At 37.1% G+C, this 22,567-nt stretch overlaps 1 protein-coding gene across 1 annotated transcript in view; it reads left to right on the forward strand.

Annotated features, from left to right (window-relative positions):
* The window catches only part of GPC5 (glypican 5), a 1,238,338-nt gene that overhangs the window by 17,674 nt on the left and 1,198,097 nt on the right, over positions 1-22,567 (forward strand). The window contains exon 2 of the mRNA XM_036457477.2: positions 19,662-19,823. Coding sequence (XP_036313370.2) covers positions 19,662-19,823 — 162 coding nt within the window. The remainder of the gene's footprint in view (positions 1-19,661; positions 19,824-22,567) is intronic.

Raw genomic sequence — 22,567 nt, forward strand, 5'->3', positions numbered from 1 at the left:
ATTTATTCTTTATTTTTTTATTTTTATTTTTAAAATATATTTTATTGATACTTTACAGAGAGGAAGGGAGAGGGATAGAGAGCTAGAAACATCAATGAGAGAGAGACATCGACCAGCTGCCTCCTGCGCAACCCCCACCGGGGATGTGCCCGCAACCAATGTACATGCCCTTGACCGGAATAGAACCTGGGACCCTTCAGTCCACAGACCGACACTCTACCACTGAGCCAAACCGGTTTCGGCGGTAAGAGATATTTAAAATGATGAATGGCAAGGACCTACAACCAAGATTACCCAGCAAAGCTATCATTTAGAATTGAAAGATAAAAAGCTTCTCAAACAAGAAAAAGCTAAAGGAGTTCATCACCACCAAACCCGTATTACATGAAATATTGAAGAGTATTCTTTTAGAAGAGGAAAAGGAAGAGAAAGAGGAAGAAGAAAGAAGAAGAAGGAAGAAGAAGAAAATGGCAATAAATACATATCTATCAATAATTGAATCTAAAAATCAAAATAAAGGAACAAGGAATCTAATGGACAAAACAAAGTGGTGAATAACAGAACCAGAGGCATGGAAACATAGAACAGACTGATGAATCTCAGAAGGAAGGAGGGTGAGGGGAGCGGGAAGAGATTAACCAAAGGTCTTATATGCATATATGCAGTACCTATGGCTATAGACAACAGGGTAGTGAAGGCCTGGGGTGGGGCAGGAAACAAGTGGAGAGGGAAATGGGAAAAAAGGGGGAATCTGTAATACTCTCAACAATAAAGATAAAAAAAAAAAGGGTAGATAGCGAGTAGATAGCCTTAAGGAGTAGAATTAGGAGGAGAAAATAGCAGTTAAGAAGCAAAATATACTTCACAAATTCCTATGTCTTTAGAATCCTTGAAAAGTGTGATTTTTTTTTAACGAATCAGAATTTTTAGTTTGCCCATAGATAAGTGAACTTTTAAGTGTTTGTGATTCATACTTATAGGACTACCAAAATGAAGACCTTATAATTCCTTTTAAAAAATCTTTATTGTTGAAAGTATTACATATGTCTCCTTTTTTTTTCCTCTCTCTCTCAGGGACCCCGTCTAGCCACCCTCACCCCAAGCCTTCACCACACTATTGTTTGTGTCCATGAAGCCCTTATAATTCTATCATTCTGTCTTTTGAAAGATATTTTATTGATTGATTTTAGAGAGAGAATGGAGAGAGAAAGAGAAAGAGAAATATTATATTCATTGGTTGATTCTTACATGTGCCCTAGCCAGGGATTGAACCTGAAACTTTGGTGAATTGGGATGATGCTCTAACCAACTGACCTACCTGACCAGAGCCTCTTAGTTTCTCTGTATAATGATATCTTCCGGGCTTCTGGGCTTGAGTTCAATGGCAACAATGAAACAGGGAGTCCCATTGCTCTTGATCCCATTGACTTTCATGTCTTATCAGCTGCTTCATGTTCTTACCCATTTTTCTTCAGTTTTATATGCTCTTTTTCTCCTCATTTGGAAGAGTCAATTTTTGATCCTGAGCTACTGTAAGTAAAATTGCCCTCACAGATTAGCCCTGGAACTAGTGAGGTGCTTTAAACTATCTTATTATTTCTAAAGTTATCTCTGAATCAGAAGTACCTAATTATGGCATGTTTTTAAGAGCAAATAGCAACATAATTTCTCTCTTGGACTATTGTGATAGTCTACTGGTCTCGTTTCCAGTTTGTCTTAATCAGAAGCTGTTTTCCATATTGCTAAAATGTGACGATGCTTTTAAGTGATAAACCTGAAAATATTGTTCTTCTAAACTAGATCACACTTTTAGATTCAAGTGACATAAGTCAAAAGTTCAATTGCCATAAATTATGAAAATAACGCATTGGAAATTTATCAAGATATCTTAAGGGACAGTGAAGGGCAAAGAAAGAGCAGGGATGCAGATGCGCTAAAGAAATGAAAATGGAGATTAGAATGTGTGCAGACCTCTTGCTCTTGGTTGCTTTAGGCTTCTTTTTGTTACAGTAAAACCTTCCTATAGCAGAAAATATGACTGCCATATAGCCTCTCCCCAAAAGGGAGAAACAGACCAAACTCTCTTGGTTGCAAATTTATAAATTTCTGGGAGGAGATTACCATATAGTGTTCGGCAGTTTTTTTCACTATATAGATGAGTTGGGGGCACAAGAAGGAGGATGTCCAAGGAATCATTTCAAGTCATACATACAAATCCAGTGGGGGTTAGCATAAATCTTAAAACATCTCTTATGGTCCCCCAAAGCTCTAATTCCTGTGTATTGTATTTAAATTTCTCAGTGATATAATTCCTTCCTTCTTTTCCAGTCTTGTCTCCTATGGTCCTTCTGCACTCTCCTAACTCACCTTCCTGTTAAGTGAGGTCATCTGCCTTGGGCCCTGAGTGTCCTGCATATGCCAAGAACGCAAGGCCCTGACTTCCCATTACTTGGGCCATTTCTCAGTGTTGTGCTTGCAACAAGCAACCTTGAGAGATAGTTTCTCCTAGGACAAAGAACAGATTGTTTCTACTAGATATAAAAATGGCAATCCCCCACAAGATCAGTATTCCTCCGCTGTAATGCAATTGACTGCATGTGCAGACATTCATCTAGCACACCCTGCAGAGCAGGGTAACCAATGAATACTCATGCTGCTTGCTTGCTGTGAGGTAAGTCTCTTGTCTTCTGTTAGCATCAGTGAAACAATAATATGCTAGTTTGTTAACTTGCAAGTAGGAAGAACTCCTGGACTCTGCACAACACCCCAACAACTTCATCTAGACCACACCATATGCAGACCTGGTTTTCCATTTAAGTCATATCTCAATGCTTTCCTCCCCTTTATTGATTAAGATATTACGTGTGTCCATATGCCCCATTACCCTCACCCCCCTCATGTCTGTGCCCATTGGTCAGGCTCATATGCATGCATACAAGTCCTTTAATTGATCTCTCCTCCTTACTCCCACCCTCCCTTACCTTCCCTCTGAGATTTAACAGTCTGATCAATGCTTCTCTCTCTCTCTCTAGACCTGTTTTTGTCCATCAGTTTATGTTGTTCATTATATTCCACAAATGAATGAGATCCTGTCATATTCCTCTTTCTTCAACTGACTTATTTCGCTTAGCATAATGCCCTCCAGGTCTATCTATGCTGTTGCACATGGTAGGAGTTCCTTCCTTTTTACAGCAGCATAGTATTCCATTGTATAGATTAAGGGTGTCGAACTCAATCAGAGAAGGGGCCAAAATCTAAAATCCAGCCTAAATCGCGGGCCAAATGGTTTACTGAACAGTCATAAACTGTCATTGTGATGGAAACGCAGCGGAGTGCAGTGATGACAGCGGGCGGTGCGGGCCACATTGCAAGGCCTGGCGGGACGGATTTGGCCCGAGGGCCTTGTGTTTGACACATGTGGTATAGATCATACCTCAATATCTAATGAACCATATTATTTTTCATGCATTTTGTCTATTGTTGCCACTCTTTTGGGATATCATCCCCCTTTTTGCTACTTATTACATTTGTGAACTTAGATGAATTTAATCATGAGAAAGTCAACTTCTCATTTACAAACTAAGAATATTTTCTAGCTTGTATTTTTTGGGAGGGAGACCATGAAGGACCTACTTAAAAAATTATTAAAGACATTGCTGAAACTCTCCTGTGACTCACTCTATTGTCTTTCCCAGAAGAGGAAATTATTTCTGCCTCTGAGTTCCCACAGAACTCAGTGCATAGTTCTTTCATAACACTTTGTCACATTAATTAAATTTTTTACAAATATGTTTCCCCCTAGACTAAGCCTTGGAGGGACAAAACTGCTTTTTATCCTTTTTGGTATCTTTAATAACTATCAGAGTGTCTTGTGCAGAACAGGTGTTTAATCAATATTTGATGAATTCATTTGATTTATTAATTAAAATAAAGAACAGGAAATTACTCTATAATTTAGCACAGGTGGAATGAAGACTCCGCATCTCCTGTGAATAGTCCCTTGAGAAGGAGCAAGGGGGGTGGTAGTGAGGAGTGCTCTAGCCCAGCCACAACATAGAAGCTTACACACTTATCAATTTTTATGATGCCATTTTTAAGAACTCTGGTTAAGTTGACCTCAAAAAAGAATAACTAGCAAAACCCAAATTGTGCTCTATTGCATATTACTTCCTTTAACTCTTCAACTGGTCTTCTTAACAAAGAAGCTGATAAGATTAGGAAAAAATGCTGCATGCTGAACATGCTTCTTAAAAGTCACAGTACATATTAGCATATTAAAGCTATGAGAAGTACTACACTTGAGATAATCTATTTATTTGATTATTAAGAAAACAAATTCATTTGCATAGGTCAAGAGTTTTTTTTTTTTTTTTTTTTGTTTTTTTTTTTTGTTTTTTTTTTTTTTGTGTGTGTGTGTGTGTGTGTGTGTGTGGGTGTGTGTGTGTTTTACTTAGCTCACTTCTATCATTGCCCTGTGACATTTTTTCACCATTTAATATCAATTGAGAAGCCCTTCCTGAAAAAGTGGAGGGAGCTGATGGAGAGTCATAGGACGTAGAATTATTAGAAACTTTGAGGGGAAAGAAAGAGTCTAGTATGATTCCAAAGTGTTTGTTTGCGCGTATCAATATTGAGTCTATTGTGTTATATCACAGTAGAATGCAGAATAGATAGGTGGAAATATGGGTCTAGCTATTACTTGAGAGTGTTACCAGTAAAGATTTGGGGATCATTAGATATGTAAGTGAACTGGGAGTAGATCACACTGAGACAGAAATGAGAAGCAGAATCTGGGGTAACACAAGTATTAAGGATTAGGAGGAGGAAGAATCCACTAGTGTCCTAGAAGTTAAGAAAATGGAAGAGTTTAAGTACTGGGGTGTAAATATTGTCAAGTTCCACAAAGATGTCAAGAGTGATTAGAAATGGATAAATGACTCTTGGATTTGATAACTCAGAGTTCATCAGTTTCCTAGAGGTATGCAATTACTAAGAGGTGGCGGGATCAGAATTAAGATAGCAAGACCGAGGTGAGAATGAAGTGGAAACAATAAACTTAGACCACATTTTCAAGAAACTTAATTCTGCAGAGAAGAAGAAAGAAAGCTAGAGTATAATTGGTCATTCATGTGTGTGTATGTTCTGCATTCTATACATTTCATGAGCATGTCTATAGGTTAAGAAAGTGATGGAACTGTGCAGAAGAGTGAGGGAGCCATTATTTATATAAGACTATTTTGGCTATGTTAAGGATTTTGGAGTTCATAATGATGCTATTGTAATAATCTGGTTATTATTTAATAGGAGAGGAGTAAATGGGAGACTAGATAGTAATATAGGTGTGACTTTTATACAGCTTTGCTAGTTTAACACTTTCCAAGTCCTTTCCACTGATTAATGTGGGAAGGCACTAGACAAAGGCAGTTTAGACACATGCCCAGTAGAGTGTCAGTGACCTGAGAAGGTGTTTCTTTGTCAGTCACACCTGGGAACAGGTGATTGGCCAGAATGAGCATGGCCATTGCAATATTTAAACTTCTGAACAAAGGGAGTTCTCTCTCTCTCTGTCTCTCTCTCTCTCTCTCTCTCTCTCTATATATATATATATATATATATATATATATATAAATATATTTTATTTATTTATTTATCTATTTATTTATTTATTTATTTATTTATTTATTTATTTTATAGAGAGGAAGGGAGAGGGATAGAGAGTTAGAAACATCGGTGAGAGGAACATCAATCAGCTGACTCCTGCACTCTCCTACTGGGGATGTGCCTGCAACCAAGGTATATGCCCTTGACTAGAATCCAACCCGGGACCCTTCAGTCTGTAGGCCCTATGCTCTATCCACTGAGCCAAACTGGTTAGGGCTGTTTTCCCTTTTTTTTTTTTTTTTTTGGCTCTCGGCTCTCTCCTTTGCTGTTCATGCCTGATTCCTGTTGCAGGAGATATGCTCCTCTGCATTTGCCCATGTGGCTTCACACAATGCCTATGTGGGCTTCACACAATGGGCTAATGGACTTTATTTATTTTTTTTAATATATATGTTTTTATTATTGACTAGAGGCCTGGTGCACGAAATTCGTGCATGGAGGGGAGGGAGTGTCCCTCAGCTCAGCCTGCACCCTCTCAAATCTGGGATCACTCAAGGGATGTCTGACTGCCCGTTTAGGCCAGATCCTGGTGGGATCGGGCCTAAATAGGCAGTCGGACATCCCTCTCACAATCCAGGACTGCTGGCTCCCAACTGCTCATCTGCTTGCCAGCCTGATCACCCCCTAACCACTCTGCTGCCAGCCTGATGGATGCCTAACTGCTCCTATGTCAGCCTGTTTGCCCCTAACTGCCCTCCCCTTCAGGTCTGGTCACCCCTAACTGCCCTCTTCTGCAGGCCTGGTCACTCCTAACTGCCTTCCCCTGCAGGCCTGGGTCCTGCCCAACTGCCCTTCCCTGCGGGTCTCGCTAACCCCAACTTCCCTCCTCTGCCACCTGGTCACCCCTAACTGCTATCCCCTTGCAGGCCTTATCCTTCCCAATTGCCCTCCCCTGCTTGCCTGATCACCCACAACTGCCCTTCCTTGCAAGCCTGGTCCCTCTCAACTGTCCTCCCCTGCTGGCCATCTTGTGGTGGCCATCTTGTGTCCACATGGGAGCAGGATCTTTGACCACATGGGGGCAGCCATCTTGTGTGTTGGGAGTAATGGTCAATCTGTATATTACTCTTTTATTAGATAGGATTGAGCCCTGGTGCATGGGTGGGGGCCAGCTGATTTTCCCTGAAGGGTGTCCTGGATCAGGGTGGGGGTTCCCTTGGGGTGTGGGGTAGCCTGTGAGAGGGGCCTGTGGTGGTTTACAGGCTGGCCACACCCCCTGACAACCCAAGTGGAGGCCCTGGTATCTGGAATTTATTTACCTTCTACAATTGAAACTTTGTAGCCTGGAGCGGAGCCAAGCCTCCTGCTCGCTCCGTGGCTGCAGCTATTTCTGTTGGGATTTGTTTACCTCCTATAATTGAAACTTTGTAGCCTTGAGTGGAGGCTTAGGCCAGCAAGGGCAGGTAGAAAGCTTGGCTTCCTCCGTTGCCGGGGAAACTCAAGCCTCCCTCCTGCTCTCTGTGGCTGTAGCCATCTTGATTTGGTTTATTTGCATACTTTCTCTGATTGGCCAGTGGGCATGGCTTGTGGGTGTATCGGAGGTATGGTCAATTTGCATATCACTTCTTTATTAGATAGGATTTGAGAGAGAGAAACATTGACTTGTTGCCTCCCACAAGCCATGCAAGCTGGGTTTGTGCCTTGACTGGGGATCTAACCAGCAACCTTTTGCTGCATGGGATGATGCTCAACCAATTGAGCCGCACTGGCCAGAGCATTACCTTTGATTAGCTTGATGGTGAACTGGACCTGACAGCAACATGGACACTTGTCCTTCTGTTGGCTCTACTGAAACCCCAGCTGCTCCTCTTTCAGGGCCATAGGACTTTGGAACCTGAGAAATGTAACCCTACACCAATAAAAAAAAACCCACCCATTCTCTCATATGAATCTTATAAAATTCTTTTCTGAAGATACTGTAAGAATCCCACTGTTAAAATTGAGGGAGGAATTCGATTTCTCCAGTAACAGTACCAAGAGCAATAGAAAGCCATCAGAACTCTTCGAGCATAAGTGCCATAATTGGGTTTGTATTTTTAAAAGGCCTTCTTCTTGTCTCTCAGGTATCCATTTAAAATGTCTTTTCTAGGGGTAAGATTAGAATGGGGGTAGTATAGATGGAAAGAAGTAAATTTGAAAATTGTTCAAGAGGTTGAATCAATATGATTTTGATTTCTTTCTTCTACTTATCTTGCAAAATGAATCTACTCAAGTGCTCCCAATATATTTGTTTAAGTTGTACATCCAGCTGAAATCAGCCAGAAAGAAAAGAGGAACATATTGACCTTGAATTCATGGGCTTTTAAATAACCTTGATTATATTGCATGCTGTGTGTGACTATTCCTATGACATATGCTTCTTACTGCATAGTTAATATATCCTTATACTGTAGACCCCTTGTAACTATTTGGGAGTGAGTTATAAAATTTCTAGAGGAGCTAATAATTTAAGCCAGAAGGAGTTAAGCTATTCTGTGTCTTAATTGTTTTCAATTAGCTACTATTTCTATTTTATGTGTGTATTTGTATCCTAGCTCTTTCAATGTTAGCTTAAATCACTGTACAGAAATCATATAGCCTGAAAATAATAATGGGATGAAGATTTTGTCTTGGTGTCCCCTATTAGCCACTAAAAAAGAATAATCATGATTCAGAGTAGTTATTAGCACAAAAGAACAAACAGTGAGCAAGATGTTTTCAGTGGTTCTTTCTAGAATAGATTATGTAAATGATAGAAATAATTTAAGCCATTGGGGAGATGTCTTTAACCAATAGAGAAGACCTATGTGGAATATTTGGGTTTTAAGAGAGGAGGATAATAGCAATAAACAGGAAGCAGAAGGTGGAATTGTCATCCAAAGTTTCAAAGGAGAAAATTTATAAAAGCAACCCAAAGAGAAATTGACTAAAATCAGCATTAGGAACATATTAGATATTAGAGATAATTTTATTGTAAATAACACTCTCACCCCCATCTATGGTAACAGAGTTTCAGAGTAAACTTCTTTTTATTTTTTATTTTATTTTTTATTGATTTTTTACAGAGAGGAAGAGAGAGGGATAGAGAGAAGCATCAATGAAAGAGAATCATTGACCAGGTGCCTCTTGCACTCCCCCTACTGGGGATGTGCCGGCAACCAAGGTACATGCCCTTGACTGGTATCGAACCTGGGACCTTTCAGTCCACAGGCCGACGCTCTATCCACCGAGCCAAACCGGTTTCAGCCCAGAGTAAACTTCTTATACTTGATAGAGAGTCTTCTTTTTAACTTATTAAGTCATCCTTTCCTGCTATGCCCTTGATGAGAGTATCAGCTTAGGCACTTTGGTTGCAAGAAACACAAACTAATTTGGTCTAATATAAACATAACTTATTATAAGCCTTTATGTGTATCTCATGAAACCACAAAGTATAAAAACAAACTAAAGCAGGAACTAAAGAGAGCTCTGACAGTTTTGCCTTCATTTGTCTACTCTGTGTGCTCTGCTGTTTGACTCTATGCTGAAATAACATTGACACTTCACTCCTAAATTTTATAGAAAACAGTTCTGATGGCAAATAAACCAGACTTCTTCTATGTCCCAATTCTAACTTCTCAGATGGCACTGTATCTGTATGTTCTGGTTTTTACTCACAAATAATTAGAAGGAATATACACTTTAGGATACATTAACTATGTAGTGAGAAGCATATGCCATATGAATAGCCACACATAGTCTACTGTAATCAAATGTGAGGTCACATGCACACATGTGGCTGGCAGGGTCCTTTCTCATGGAGGTGTTGAGAGAGCGGCTCTAAGAGGGAAGGGGGATTATTATGAGGTGGACTGATTCCAAGGAAATGTGGCCGAATAAGTCATTTTGGTGTGAACTCCATTCATGTCTGAGAGGCTCTTCCCCTTCCCCACACCCAGCCTGACCACTAGCAAGGTCTTTAGCTCATATACATAAGTAGATCGAGAGGTAGGTCTTAATTTCTTGCGCCAGATAGTTCAAGGGCCTGGCTTCCTTTAGAGAAATAGCATGGATTGTTGGCTATCGATAATGGCATTTCTAGGTGAGGTGGTTAAAAAGCGACAGAACTATGGGACTTCTTTTAAATCGAGGAGATGAGATTGTAATTATTTTTTTCATCTTAAGTAGCAGTCTATATCACTGCTATTTCTTAAAATAAATATGTATTAACTTACATTTAGGCCTTTTGTCTCCTCAACTGGTTCATGTGTTACAAAATGTTGACTCCAAATTCATGACTTTAGGTTTGAGAAAGCCTTCTACTTCACGGACACAGAATATATACTTTCATTATACCACTGTTTGCTATTTGTATAAAAGTAAGGATTCAAGTATGTGATTTTGTGTGAACGTTAATCAACCATTGCTGGAAAAAGAACTCTAGTACATTATCTGTTGAAGGATCAATGCTGCCACTCACATATATGAGGGACAGCTTTACAGTTCTCCCAGTGAGTATTATGCTGACCCTATTTGTCTAATTCTGTAGGTTGCCAAATGTTACTTATGTTTTTATGGAGTACACAACCAGAAAAAAATTATAATACATGAAATACTTAATACTCTTCTGAAAAAAACACACACAAAACACACACACACAAAAAAAAACACCTGTTTTTTTTTTTAATTTTAATGAGTAACATCAACCTATACTGTTAGAAGACAGTGCCTATATTCCATAAAGAAAAGATGGATCAATAAATGATGGATCACTGGTATGAGGAATATTTGCAAAAATGTAAGTACTGTGATCACAAATACTATTTCAAATGGCTTATTGAACCAGTTTTTAATGTCCTCAGCAATATGCGCATTCTGGATCTATATTTAAAACTATCTCATTAATTTTAAGCCATGAAAGTGCCTTCCTAGGTCTCTTACTAAATATTTATGTGCAAGTATGGAGAAAGGGAAAGAGACTAATACCTCAGTGAAGATCTTTTCTTCCAGGCACTGTGCCAGTTATGCACAGTACATTGGGAACAAGGCAGTGGTGGCCCTTTTGCTGTTGAAACTTTCAGTCTTGGGAGAGAAACAAAAATCAAATAGAATCAATTAAGTACACAAAAGCAAATGTTCTGGAAAGCACCAGGATGCAGAGCAATATTAGGGGCTATTAGGCATCCCTTCTGTTCAGGATTGGCAGAAGTTAGAAAATAATGGGCATTAAAACTCTTAAATAGGTTTTAGCACAACTTTCAATGAGTTGAACTGACCTCATAACTATTTCTCATAATTAATAGGATCCCAAATTCACTGTAATTGCTCATGTAGTCACTATTTAGTTAGAGTTGAGAAAGCAACCCAATGGTAGCCCATAGGATTATAGATCTTTGAAAAGTACTGGCTTCTTAAATGTTGCTATTTTTCCCAGTACAGCCAATTTCTCAGTTTTTATAACTTTTTCAGGACACCATACTCTTTTCCTCTTATCTCCTCCCTGACAACAACTCATTTTAATCCTTCTAGCTCATTGACTGCTTCTTTTTCAGGTTCTTTTAAGGAGATTCTTCTCTGTTCCAGCTCATATTGCAATACTTTCCTCTTGGCCAATGGTTCTCACTCAGAGGTGATTATGCCCAAAGGGCATACTTAGCAATATCTGATACATTTTGATTGTCACATCTGGGGAGGGTGCTCCTGGCGTCTAGTGGGTAGAGTTCAGGAATCATGCCAAACATTCCTGTACAGGACAGCTCCCCCACAAAAAGAATTATCTTGCTTCCCTTGTTAATAGTGCTGAGGTTGAGAAACCCTCTAACTTTTATAAACTAAACTTTTTCCTTAGGTGGTCTTATTGAAACCCTCACTATTTATACCAGTTTGTACTTAAAACTCCCAAATTAATATATCCACTCTGGATATCTCTCCTAGACTTAAGTCTTGCATATTCAAATAGTATTTCTACATTTTCAGTTGCATTTCTAATAGACATCTCAGTTCCAAATCTGAATTCTGTTTTTTCCTTAAACCTGAGCCTTCTTACATGTTTTCCTTTTCAATTGCTGGTACCACTTAAGCATCCAGCTTCTCAGGCAAAAATCTAAGGGTTGTTTTTTATTCCTGTCTCTTTCTCAACTGCCAAATTCTATCCCAGACATCTATTCCAAGTTACCTACTACCTTCAATATATATCTAATCTAACCACTTCATATATATATATAATATATTTTATTGATTTTCCACAGAGAGGAAGGGAGAGAGATAGAGAGCTAGAAACACTGATGGGAGAGAAACATCGATCAGCTGCCTCCCGCACAACCCCTGCTGGGGATGCGCGCTGGCAACCAATGTACATGCCCTTGACCGGAATCGAACTCGGGACCTTTCAGTCCGCAGACTGACGCTCTACCACTGAGCCAAACCGGTTTTGGCACACTTCTTATATTTTATCGCAGTCCTAATTCTATCCTTTGCAATACAGAAATACTTATTCTCAAAATAGCAATTAGAGTGGACTTTTAAGAAACAAATCAAATGAAGTTTCTTCCCTATTATCACTATAATAAAATCCCTCCTAAAGGTGATCTACAAGGCATTATGTGAATTGACTTCATTTCCTGTATTTCTATCCTTTTTGAAAAAAGTGGAAATACTGGGCTTCTTGCCTTTTCTTTTTAACCTTTGTTTTTTAGTAGTTTGATTATAATATGCTTAGGCATGATTTTGCTTCTGTTTATTTTGATTGGGGTTCAGTGAACTTTTAAAATCTGGTAATTTGTGTTTCTTATAAAATTTGGAAAATTTATAGTCGTTATTTCATGGAGTGTTTAATCTCTTCTCTCTCTCTCTCTCTCTCTCTCTCTCTCTCTTTCCTTTTTTTTTTTTTTTTTTTTTTTTGCTTTCTGGGACTCTGGTCATATCTATTTTAAATTTTATGCTACTTGCCCTCTGATCTATGAATGCATACATAAAATCCTAGGCATGTACTAGTATGTATAGGATTTTCAATCTTTTTATCTCCCTTTTTCGGATTTGATACTTTCTATTGATCTACCTTTAAATTCTCTGATCTGCCCTTTTTCATCTCTATTCACTTCTAAGCCCATCCTTTGAAATTTTTCTTTCAAGTATTATATATTTTAATTACAGAATTTTCATTTTTTTATAGTTTCTTTGTCTACTGAGATTCCTTTTCCTATAATTTATTCTCAGCACATGTTCCTTTTACCTCATTGAACATAGTTGTAATTGCTGCTTTAGAGCTCGTCTGTGTTTATTCTAACATCTGGGGCATCTGGAGTTGGTCTTACTTTATTATTTTATCTCTTGAAAATGGGTCACATACTGATTCTTCATATGTTCAGTAATTTTGGATTGTCTCCTGGATGCTGTAAATGTTATGTTATGGTGACTCTGGATTCTATTATATTCCTCCAAAGAGTGTTAATATGTTTGACTTTGGAGAAAATGAACTTGATTGGACTTAAACTGTCAACTGTGTCTCTTGGGCAGCCACTGCAATTTTAGTTCTTTCATCCTGAGCTTGCCAATAGCTGGGCTGCTTACAGTCTGTTCTACAAGATATGGTTCAGGAGTCAACAGAGATTTGAGCAGTTTACACACAGAAGTTGGGGTTTCCTCTCACTGGCCCTTCCTTTCCCAGTATTTCCCCACTTCTTTCCAGTGGCTGTGATTGCTCTGATTGATATCTTTTAGTTCTTTAGTCCTGAATGACTATTAGTGTTTTTAAATTGGAATTTAATCACTTTATACATGGACTGACCCCAGGCTAAAAGCCACAGATGAGAAGACAATCCTATGCTTCTCCCTTCTTCTAAATATTGACTCCCTTATATATATATATATTTTTAAAATTTATTTTTAGAAAGAGAGGATAGGAGGGAGAGAGAGAGAGAAATGTCTATGTGAGAATGCAACATCTATTGGCTGCCTCCTGCATGCCCCCTAATACCAATTGAGCCCTAAATCCAGTCATGTGCCCTGACCGGGAATCAAACTGGCAACATTTCAGTACACAGGACAATGTCCAACCAAGTGGGCCATACCAGTAGGGCTTCACTTCCTTTTAGAAACTTTCTTCTTTTGTTCATTCTCTAAAACACATGTGTCAAACACAAGGCCCGCGGGCCAAATCCGTCCCGCCAGGCCTTGCAATGTGGCCCGCACCGCGCTGTCATCACTGCACTCCACTGCGTTTCCATCACAATGACAGTTTATGACTGTTCAGTAAACCATTCGGCCCTCGATTTAGGCTGGATTTTAGATTTTGGCCCCTTCTCTGATTGAGTTCGACACCCCTACTCTAAAGCTTTCAAGACATTTTTTAAAATTTTTATTTTGTGCAAAGTTAGTGGTTGCTCTGTGTGAATGGCACTGCCATATTGCAACTGGAGCTCTTGTTGTTTCTTGAACATACCAAGCTTATTCACTACAGAGCAGGAAACTTGAGCAGCCATTAAAAGAGTATTATGAGACCCCTCATTTAGTATCAAGTCCTTTGAAAGCTCTGGAATAAATCATAAAAGAAAGTGGTATATCTGGTGAGCATTTGGTATTTTATGAATGTAACAGTCATCTAGCAAACCTAAAATATATCTTAATCTCATTGTGTTTACCAAGGGCCCTTTCCTATGTCAACCATCAATAAAGCTGGTATGTGCTACAAATGTAAAAATCCTGTAAGTTGACTATGGGAGAAATAAATGTTTCAAACAAAAGGAGAATGCATATTGTCTACCAGCAGTCCCATTTTAAAAGTCTATTTTAAAAATTATAAAATAAAGTATCGCTACAGAAAACCCTTGGATTTAAGCATATTTGACCTGTGGCAGTTCATTGCTATTATTATTATTGAAGGTCAGATTGTCTCATGTTTGCCAGTAGAAACCTTTCTGATATAGGCTAAATTGTGTCCCCTACAAAAGTTCTAAATTGAAACCCTAACTCTCAATCTGACTATTTGGGAGATAGGACCTTTATGGAGGTAATTATGGTGAAATAAGGCCATAAGAATGGGCTTTAATCCAATGTGACTGGTGACTTTATAAGAAGAAAGACACCAGACAGTGCCATGAGAAAAGGGAGCCATATGTAAGCCATGGAGAGCGGTCTCAAACTTGCCAGTATCTTGATTTTAGACTTCCAGCCTCTAGAACTGAGAGAGAATAAATTTCTCTTATTTAAGCCACTGGTGTGTGACTTTCTAATGGCAGCACAAGCAGGCTGTCATAGCTCTTGAGTGCTTTTGATGTCATACTGGAGTTATTTGATAGTTTCTCTGCTATCTGGTGTACAAGGAGTTTCAGCTGGTCTGCATTCTTATATATTTCATCCCCTAAGGTAGAGTGAGTCATTTTAGGAAGCACTGATTTCTTTTTGAGAGAAATTATATTTCAAGACCATCATCTAGGCTTGAATGCCCTTTGCCACTTTGTTAGTCATTGTTCTAGGTATTTTCAGTGATGCTAGGAAATATATATTTATTGAAGGTAAATTCCTTCATAATTTCATATTGATACTTCAAATTCAAAATCTCAGAGTTTTACCTAACCTCTTCTTTATTAGCCCTGTATCTTCTTTCTCCCACACTTAAAAATCCTAATTTTCAAGGATACAGTTTAGATTTAGATAGTAAGTCTTAGGAAATAAGAAAGTGAGTATTGCATAATTGTTTGTTTTGAATTTGATATTGCTCTCACAACTGTTTTAGCTTACATGAAATATAGATTTTATTTGTCCTGTTTTTCTCATCAGTGCTTACATTGTTAACAATATTTATTATCACCATCTTTCAAATCCTTTCATTCCTTTTGATTTTTCAGAACTTATTTTCTGTCTTCTATTTTTTTAATGCATAACCTTCATGTTGATTGTCTCCTGTGTTTCTTCTAATTTAGTCTTCATTTCAGAATTTTTTATGTCATCTTTAATTACTTCTTGAATTCTATATCTGAGATTTTCTAATAATTTTGATTTATGTTGTTCTTTCATGTTTTGTGTCATTATCTTTTAGCTTGTTTTGAAATAGTATGGTTTTATCTTTGATCTTTTCTTGGTGGGGAATGTCTTTTCTGACATGTTTTCTTTATGGGGATATTATTTTGTTCTTTATTCTCTTTTTTATTATAATAAGTTGATGTGAAATTTGACCTATTTTATTGTTGTTCATTTTATATAAGGTTAGCTTTTTTTCTGAAAATTTAAACCAAGGATGGCTTCAAAGTAGCTTTTCTAACTTTATAGAACTTTCTCTTCTGTTATTTTTGTGTAATATATAAAAGTATGGCTGTTTGTTTTCTGAAATTTTCTGAATTTATTTCCCCTCCCACATTATTCTAGACCTTTTCTACCTGCCTCTTAGATGCATCCTCTGTTGAATTTTGATTCCACTTCTAGGATTTTCTTTCCTGTGTGGGGTTCTTCTCTGGAAAGGAGCCTGCTGGATCTATTTAGAGATTTCGTAGGGGTCTGGCTTTCTCCTGCTCATTCACTCCTTTCCATCACTGGCCCTTTGCATACATTTAATAATCAAGATGGAAAAACACTCCAGGTTTCAGCTGGTATTCTCAAATTTAACCTTCTGTGTTTTCCTGTGAATTGCTGTTGGTTATTTTGGGGTTCTTTTGTCTCCGGGTTCTTCAGACAGTATCCTACTGCTTTATCCTTCTCCCTCCTGCCCAGAGTCTGCCTTGGGAGTATTATGGTATGTTGTTTAGTTGTCTTTTCTAGACTTATTTTCTCCTTCTATATGAAGATTTGGAGATAGTGGAAACTATGTCACCACTACCACCATCTTTCCACAATGCCTTCTCAATGTTCCAGTTTTAACCCTTCTAGAACAACACACACAGATAGATGGCCATAACAGTTTTGTACGCTGGTTAACAGAAAGGAAGGCATAATAACCAATACTGCAGTTTCTTGGTGAGAAATGATAAAACACACACACACACACACACACACACACACACACACACACAAAACCTCCCACAGTTCTGGTTGGGGGCCCCTTTCAGCAAGGCACCTGCTCTTTTATGTTTAATTTCATTTATTTTCAGTGCTTTAATTCTTGTGGCGTTTGATTGCACTGTTCAGAAGCATGACTGCTGTTAAGAAACACGACTATTGCCTTTGAGCCTGGGTTGTGTACTCTTTCTGTTTCATAGCATCCTTAGTTGTGCCATGTTTCCTGAAGTCAGGCTTTGAAATATTTTTAAAACGTGTCTTGTTGCCATATAGTATCTGTTTGGATTCCATCTGGCTTTGCTTTCTTATGATGCTTGTTCTTTTTACAACAGGAGAACTGTAGCCTGGGCTCTTTGTCAGCAAGCATCTTTTTAATATCCTTTGTGGTTATGCTGAGAATAAAATGTAAGATAGAATCCTTTCCCTGAGGAGGTTTAGTTCATCTCACCTGTCTTTTGGGTTGATTCAGGAAGCGGTCAAACTAGTTTCATGCAGTCTCTTTTCCCCATTCACTGCAACCCAAATTCAAGTTACTAAAACACGTGTCATAGTTGATGCTGTTGAAAATGTCGTGCTGATTAAACATAACTGATCTCTGACTTACAGTCCTGATTTGTTTTGGAGTTTAGTTTTATGTTGTCATTTCCAGTTTCCAAGGTGTATAAATGAAAGTCTGGATTAATCCACACAGATTCTCATCAACTTGAAGAATGTATTTGTTCTAAATTGTCTAAATTGCTATCCATGTCTCAGAGTTGCTGAGACATGAAGGTCTCCCTCCTGACTTGTGTTTAGGATAGCAGTCAGGCCAATTTGTAGCATCTTTCTAAGTGTACTTTCTCACTTAAATTTTTATATATATATATAAAAAAACAGCAATGACAATTTTATAACTTGATATTTTAGCCTATTTTATTTTTTAAATATAACTCCTTTGATGGTTCCTAACCTAAAATTTATTTTCTTGCAACTTAGCAAACTGACTTCTTTGAAAAAAAAAAATGGCTAGTTAGGGCTCTAGACGAACCATGTATAGACTTAGGACGATTGTTTTCCTCCCAGTAGAGGGATTGTGAAGAAGATAGTCTGGGAATCATTGCAAACACCACTTTGTAGTATGTAGGTGTGTGATGTTGGGCAGTGTTCAGAGCTTCTCTGTGTGTCTATTTCCTCATGTGTAAAATGTGGTAGTAATGGTCCCGGAGCCCTGGAGTGATTTCAGATGTCTTGCTCTTACCAGAACTACCCTGTTTCCCCGAAAATAAGACAGTGTCTTATGTTAATTTTTGCTCCCAAAGATGCTCTAGGTCTTATTTTCAGAGGATGTCTTATCTTTCCATGTGCTAGGTCTTATTTTCGGAGGATGTCTTATTTTCGGGGAAACACGGTAACTTTTGGAAATGTGATTCTGAGGCCGACTCTGTGCGAAAAAGTAGGAAGAGTTTGAAAAGTGGCTGTTATGTGTCTGTATTTGTGTGTATGTATAAGACATATTTGCTGGCCCAAAGTTAGTCGATAAAGGGCTAATAAGGGAACTGAAACTCTCCAGAGATCAAGTGCTACAAGTCTTCTTCCTACCCTAAAATAAAGGAGTAACTATTATATTAGGCATTGTAAAAAACAATTGTTCCAAGCTTTATATAAAACACAGGTAGGCTGGGAATGCCCTGGGACCTTCCTCACGATGCCCTCATCAGGGTTATCCTTTTTAGGTGCCGCTAAATGTTTGTACCTTCTCCTTCCTTCTCTAGCATACCTGCTATGTGTAAAAGTGCTTGCTCTGGGACCCTATCCAGGGTGTGAGGTGCCCTGCTAATCATATTAGCCAAAATTTTAACCACAACTATTACTATTACATATGTTTAATAATTTCACAGTTTCTGAATATGCTTAGAAAACTAAAAGGTGCTTTTTAAAAAAAATTGAATTTATTGGGGTGACATTGGTTAATAAAATTATATAGGTTTATATAGGAGAAAAAGAAATATCACATAATCTCACTTATTTGTGAGATATAATAAACAACATAAACTGATGAACATAAATAGATCCAGAGACAGAGAAACATCGAACAAACTGTCAAACTTCAGAGGGAGGGCGATGTATGGGGGTGGGGATGGTAAGAGATCAACCAAAGGAATTGTATGCATGCATATGAGCATAACCCATGGACACAGACAGTAGGGGGGTGAGGACATGTGCATGGGGATGGCCTGGGAGAGGTCAATAGGGGAAAAAGGAGACATATGTAATACTATATGTAATACTTTAAACAATAAAGAATTAAAAACAAACAACAATAACAACAACAAAATAAAGTGCGTATGCATAGAGTATAAAAAATTGTATAGGTTTGAGTGTACAATTCTATGACACATCTTTATATTGTATTGTGTGCTCACCACCCAAAGTCATAAGAGTTGTCTCTAGCAAGCTAGGTGATGAGTAGAATATATGATGCTGGATTTAGGCCCATGATTCATATCATGTTTTGGGTCTTGATTCATATTATGTTTGCTGATAACCACTTATTCACAAGAAACACAAGCATGATGTTGAAAATGAGAAATCAGGTGAAGATTTTTTGACTTTTATCTGATGGACAAAATTTGATTTTATTTCCTCAAGAAAAACAATTGTTTTAGCCCATATACTTCTCTATACTACCTTTAGTGCAAGTAATTTTAGCTGGGTAAAATAAGCAAAATTAAAATTTCTTTATTTAGCTATGTATCTACTTACATAGTAGTTAATTTGTTTTATATAGTCTTTTTGTTAATTAATTAATTGAGTGGACATTCTTAATATTTGATAAAAAAGTTAATAAAATATTTGAGCAAAGAGTTAATGGTTGAGAATATTTTGTTTCATGTTTAGGTTCATGAACAAGAGATAAATATTTTAATAGCAAGTGCTCTGGTAAATCACTTCCTCACATAGAACACAAACTCTTTATGTGCAGTGCTGTGCTGATCATTAATGCCTGACATGTAATATGTAATGTTTGCTAAATGAACAGATAATTATTCTGAAAAATCTTATATGTTTTCCAGGACCTGATCTTCAGGTTTGTGTATCCAAGAAACCTACATGTTGCACCAGGAAGATGGAGGAAAGGTATCAAATTGCAGCTCGCCAAGACATGCAGCAGGCGCTTCAAGCATCCAGCTCTACATTAAAGTTTCTAATATCTCGAAATGCAGCTGTTTTTCAAGGTAAATTTATCTCGAGTTAGGACACTAAGGACAAGCCTTGTTGTGTAATCTGCCTGTTATCATTTTATTGGTAAACTCAGCTGTATTTCCTTCTCTGTCTTTGTATATTATTTTGGTATAAATGAGGTTTTAAATTTTTTGAGCCTTCAAAAATTGTTTCTAAGGCCAAATCAATATATATATATATATATTGAGTTGGACTAGGGCAGTGGTTGGCAAACTCATTAGTCAACAGAGCCAAATATTAACAGTACAACGATTGAAATTTTTTTTGAGAGCCAAATTTTTTAAACTTAAACTTCTTCTAACGCCACTTCTTCAAAATAGACTCACCCAGGCCGTGGTATTTTGTGGAAGAGCCACATTCAAGGGGCCAAAGAGCCACATGTGGCTTGCGAGCCACAGGACTAAAGAAACTGTTTTGTTAATGAAATCGTCCTTGGAAATATATGCCCTTCAATGATTCTTCCAGGTCCCCAATATTCTGATCCATGGATTTACTTTAATATGAATGGACATAATTATTAAATTTTATTAAAATATTTGATAACATAAAATATTATCTTTAAGTGTGTAATTGTTTTTAAAAATCTGATTTTAAGAAATATTTGTCTAGTATTTCCTCTTAAAACCTCATGTGGTTCTCAAAAGAACACAAGTATGATACATCAATGTGCAAACGAGTCTGGTAAATAGTAAAGTAGGAACTATTAATTAGATGTTTAAGGTTCAGCTAAGATCAGAACTCAACCTTAATTCAAACAATATTTTTATATATAAAATAAATGGCTTATGAAATTACAAGGCACATTACAAAATAGATGATTTTTTCCTTACTTTAGTCATCTCCTCTATAAAATTCCTTATTACTATAATAAAATAGCTTAATTTATTTTCCCCTTATAAAGCATTAGCTACTCAGTATATGATTAGAACGAAAATATTTATATTATATTGCTTTTCAAATAAATTTATTGCTTTTGTTCAATGCAAAACATAACTTTTAGGATTTCTTTTTAATAAGTGTATTAATATCAATCTAAATAATTTGTGCTATGTTTATATACAGAACTAAATCACAAAGCTGAGTAATTTTTTAAATTATACTATATATTAAATGAAATGAATACATAAATCAGGATAAAATTTGAATTAAAATGTAGTTCATGATTAATTGATGATTTTTTTGTAGAAACTATAAAATGTCAGATTTTAAGGTATTATTAATTTAGTGGTTCTTTTAGATATGTTAGAAAACAATGTTATTTCTGTTATGGAATTTAATCATGTACAGTTGTTGGAGGAAAGCATATTGATATGCTTTTAAAGCAAATACTTGTGATTTGAACTGGCTGAACTAGACACACAGACAGCTGTGGAGTGACTTTTCCCCCTCATGAACATGATAGCACGTATTGTATAATATGCAAAATACATTTTGGAGATAAATAGACCAGTTTATCCAGAGCAAGGGGTTGTAGATGAGAATGGTGGATCACATGCTTGAAAAGGTGAGTTGGACTCATTTGGAAAAAAAACTTAAAACATCAACTTGATTTAGTTCTGTGAAAAATACCTTTGGTATTTTGATAGGAATTATACTGTGTAGATGGTTTGAGTAGTATGGGCATTTTAGCGATGTTAATTCTTTCTATCTGTAAGCATGGTATATATTTCAATTTATTTGTATTTTTAATTTTTTTATTGTCTTACAGTTTTCTAAGTACAGGTGTTTTTTTTACTTCATTGATTAAATTTATTCCTAGGTATTTTATTCTTTTTGATGTAATTATAAATGGGATTGTTTTCTTTATTTCTCTTTTTAATAGTTTGTTATTGGTATATAAAAATGCAACTGATTTCTGAATAGTAATTTTATATCCTGCTACTTTTCTGAATTCATTTATCAGTTCTGATAAATTTTTTGGTATAATCTTTAGGGTTCTCTCTATATATTATTATGTCATCTGCAAATAATGACAGTTTTAGTACTTTCTTTCCAATTTGGATGTCTTTTTTTTTCTTGACTGATTATTGTGACTAGTCCTTCTAATACTTTGTTGAATAAAACTGGTGAAAGTGGACATCCTTGTCTTGTTCCTGATCTTAAAAGAAAGCTTTCAGCTTTTCAAACTGAGTAAATTACCTGTGGGTTTGCCATATATGCCCTCTTTTCCCACTTTGCTGAGAGTTTTTATTATAAATTGATGTTTCCCCCATGTCATCCTGTCTCTTTATTTTTTAATTTTTATTTTTTTCCCTTGTATATATTTTATTATTATTTTTTTATTTTATTGATTATGGTATCACATAATTGTCCTCATTCCTCCATTCTCATCCCAAACCCCTCTCTACATGTGGCCCCAACCCCCTGTTGTCCATGGCCACTGGCTAGGCCCATATGCATGCACACAAGTCCTTTGATTGATCTCTTCCCCTTACCCCCACCCTCCCCTACTTTCCCTCTGAGGTTTGAGAGTCTGGTCACTGCTTTTCTTTCTCTGGGTTTGTTTTTGTTCATCGGTTTATGTTGTTTATTATTTCCTCTAATGTGTGAGATCATGTGATCCAAGAAATACCCTTGTAAGGACCTAAACTGCGACAAGCCATAATGGTTATGCTGAGAGGCAAATGAATCAGTCTGTAGTGAGTTCCTTTCTGGGCCAACAGTTCTTTTGAGTCCCAATTCCAATGTCAAACAGTTTGACATAAGGAACTATTTGATGTTGGGTTTTGTCGAATGT

The sequence above is a fragment of the Pipistrellus kuhlii genome, unplaced genomic scaffold (genome assembly GCF_014108245.1).
Source record: "Pipistrellus kuhlii isolate mPipKuh1 unplaced genomic scaffold, mPipKuh1.p scaffold_m20_p_3, whole genome shotgun sequence".
NCBI lineage: Eukaryota > Metazoa > Chordata > Mammalia > Chiroptera > Vespertilionidae > Pipistrellus > Pipistrellus kuhlii.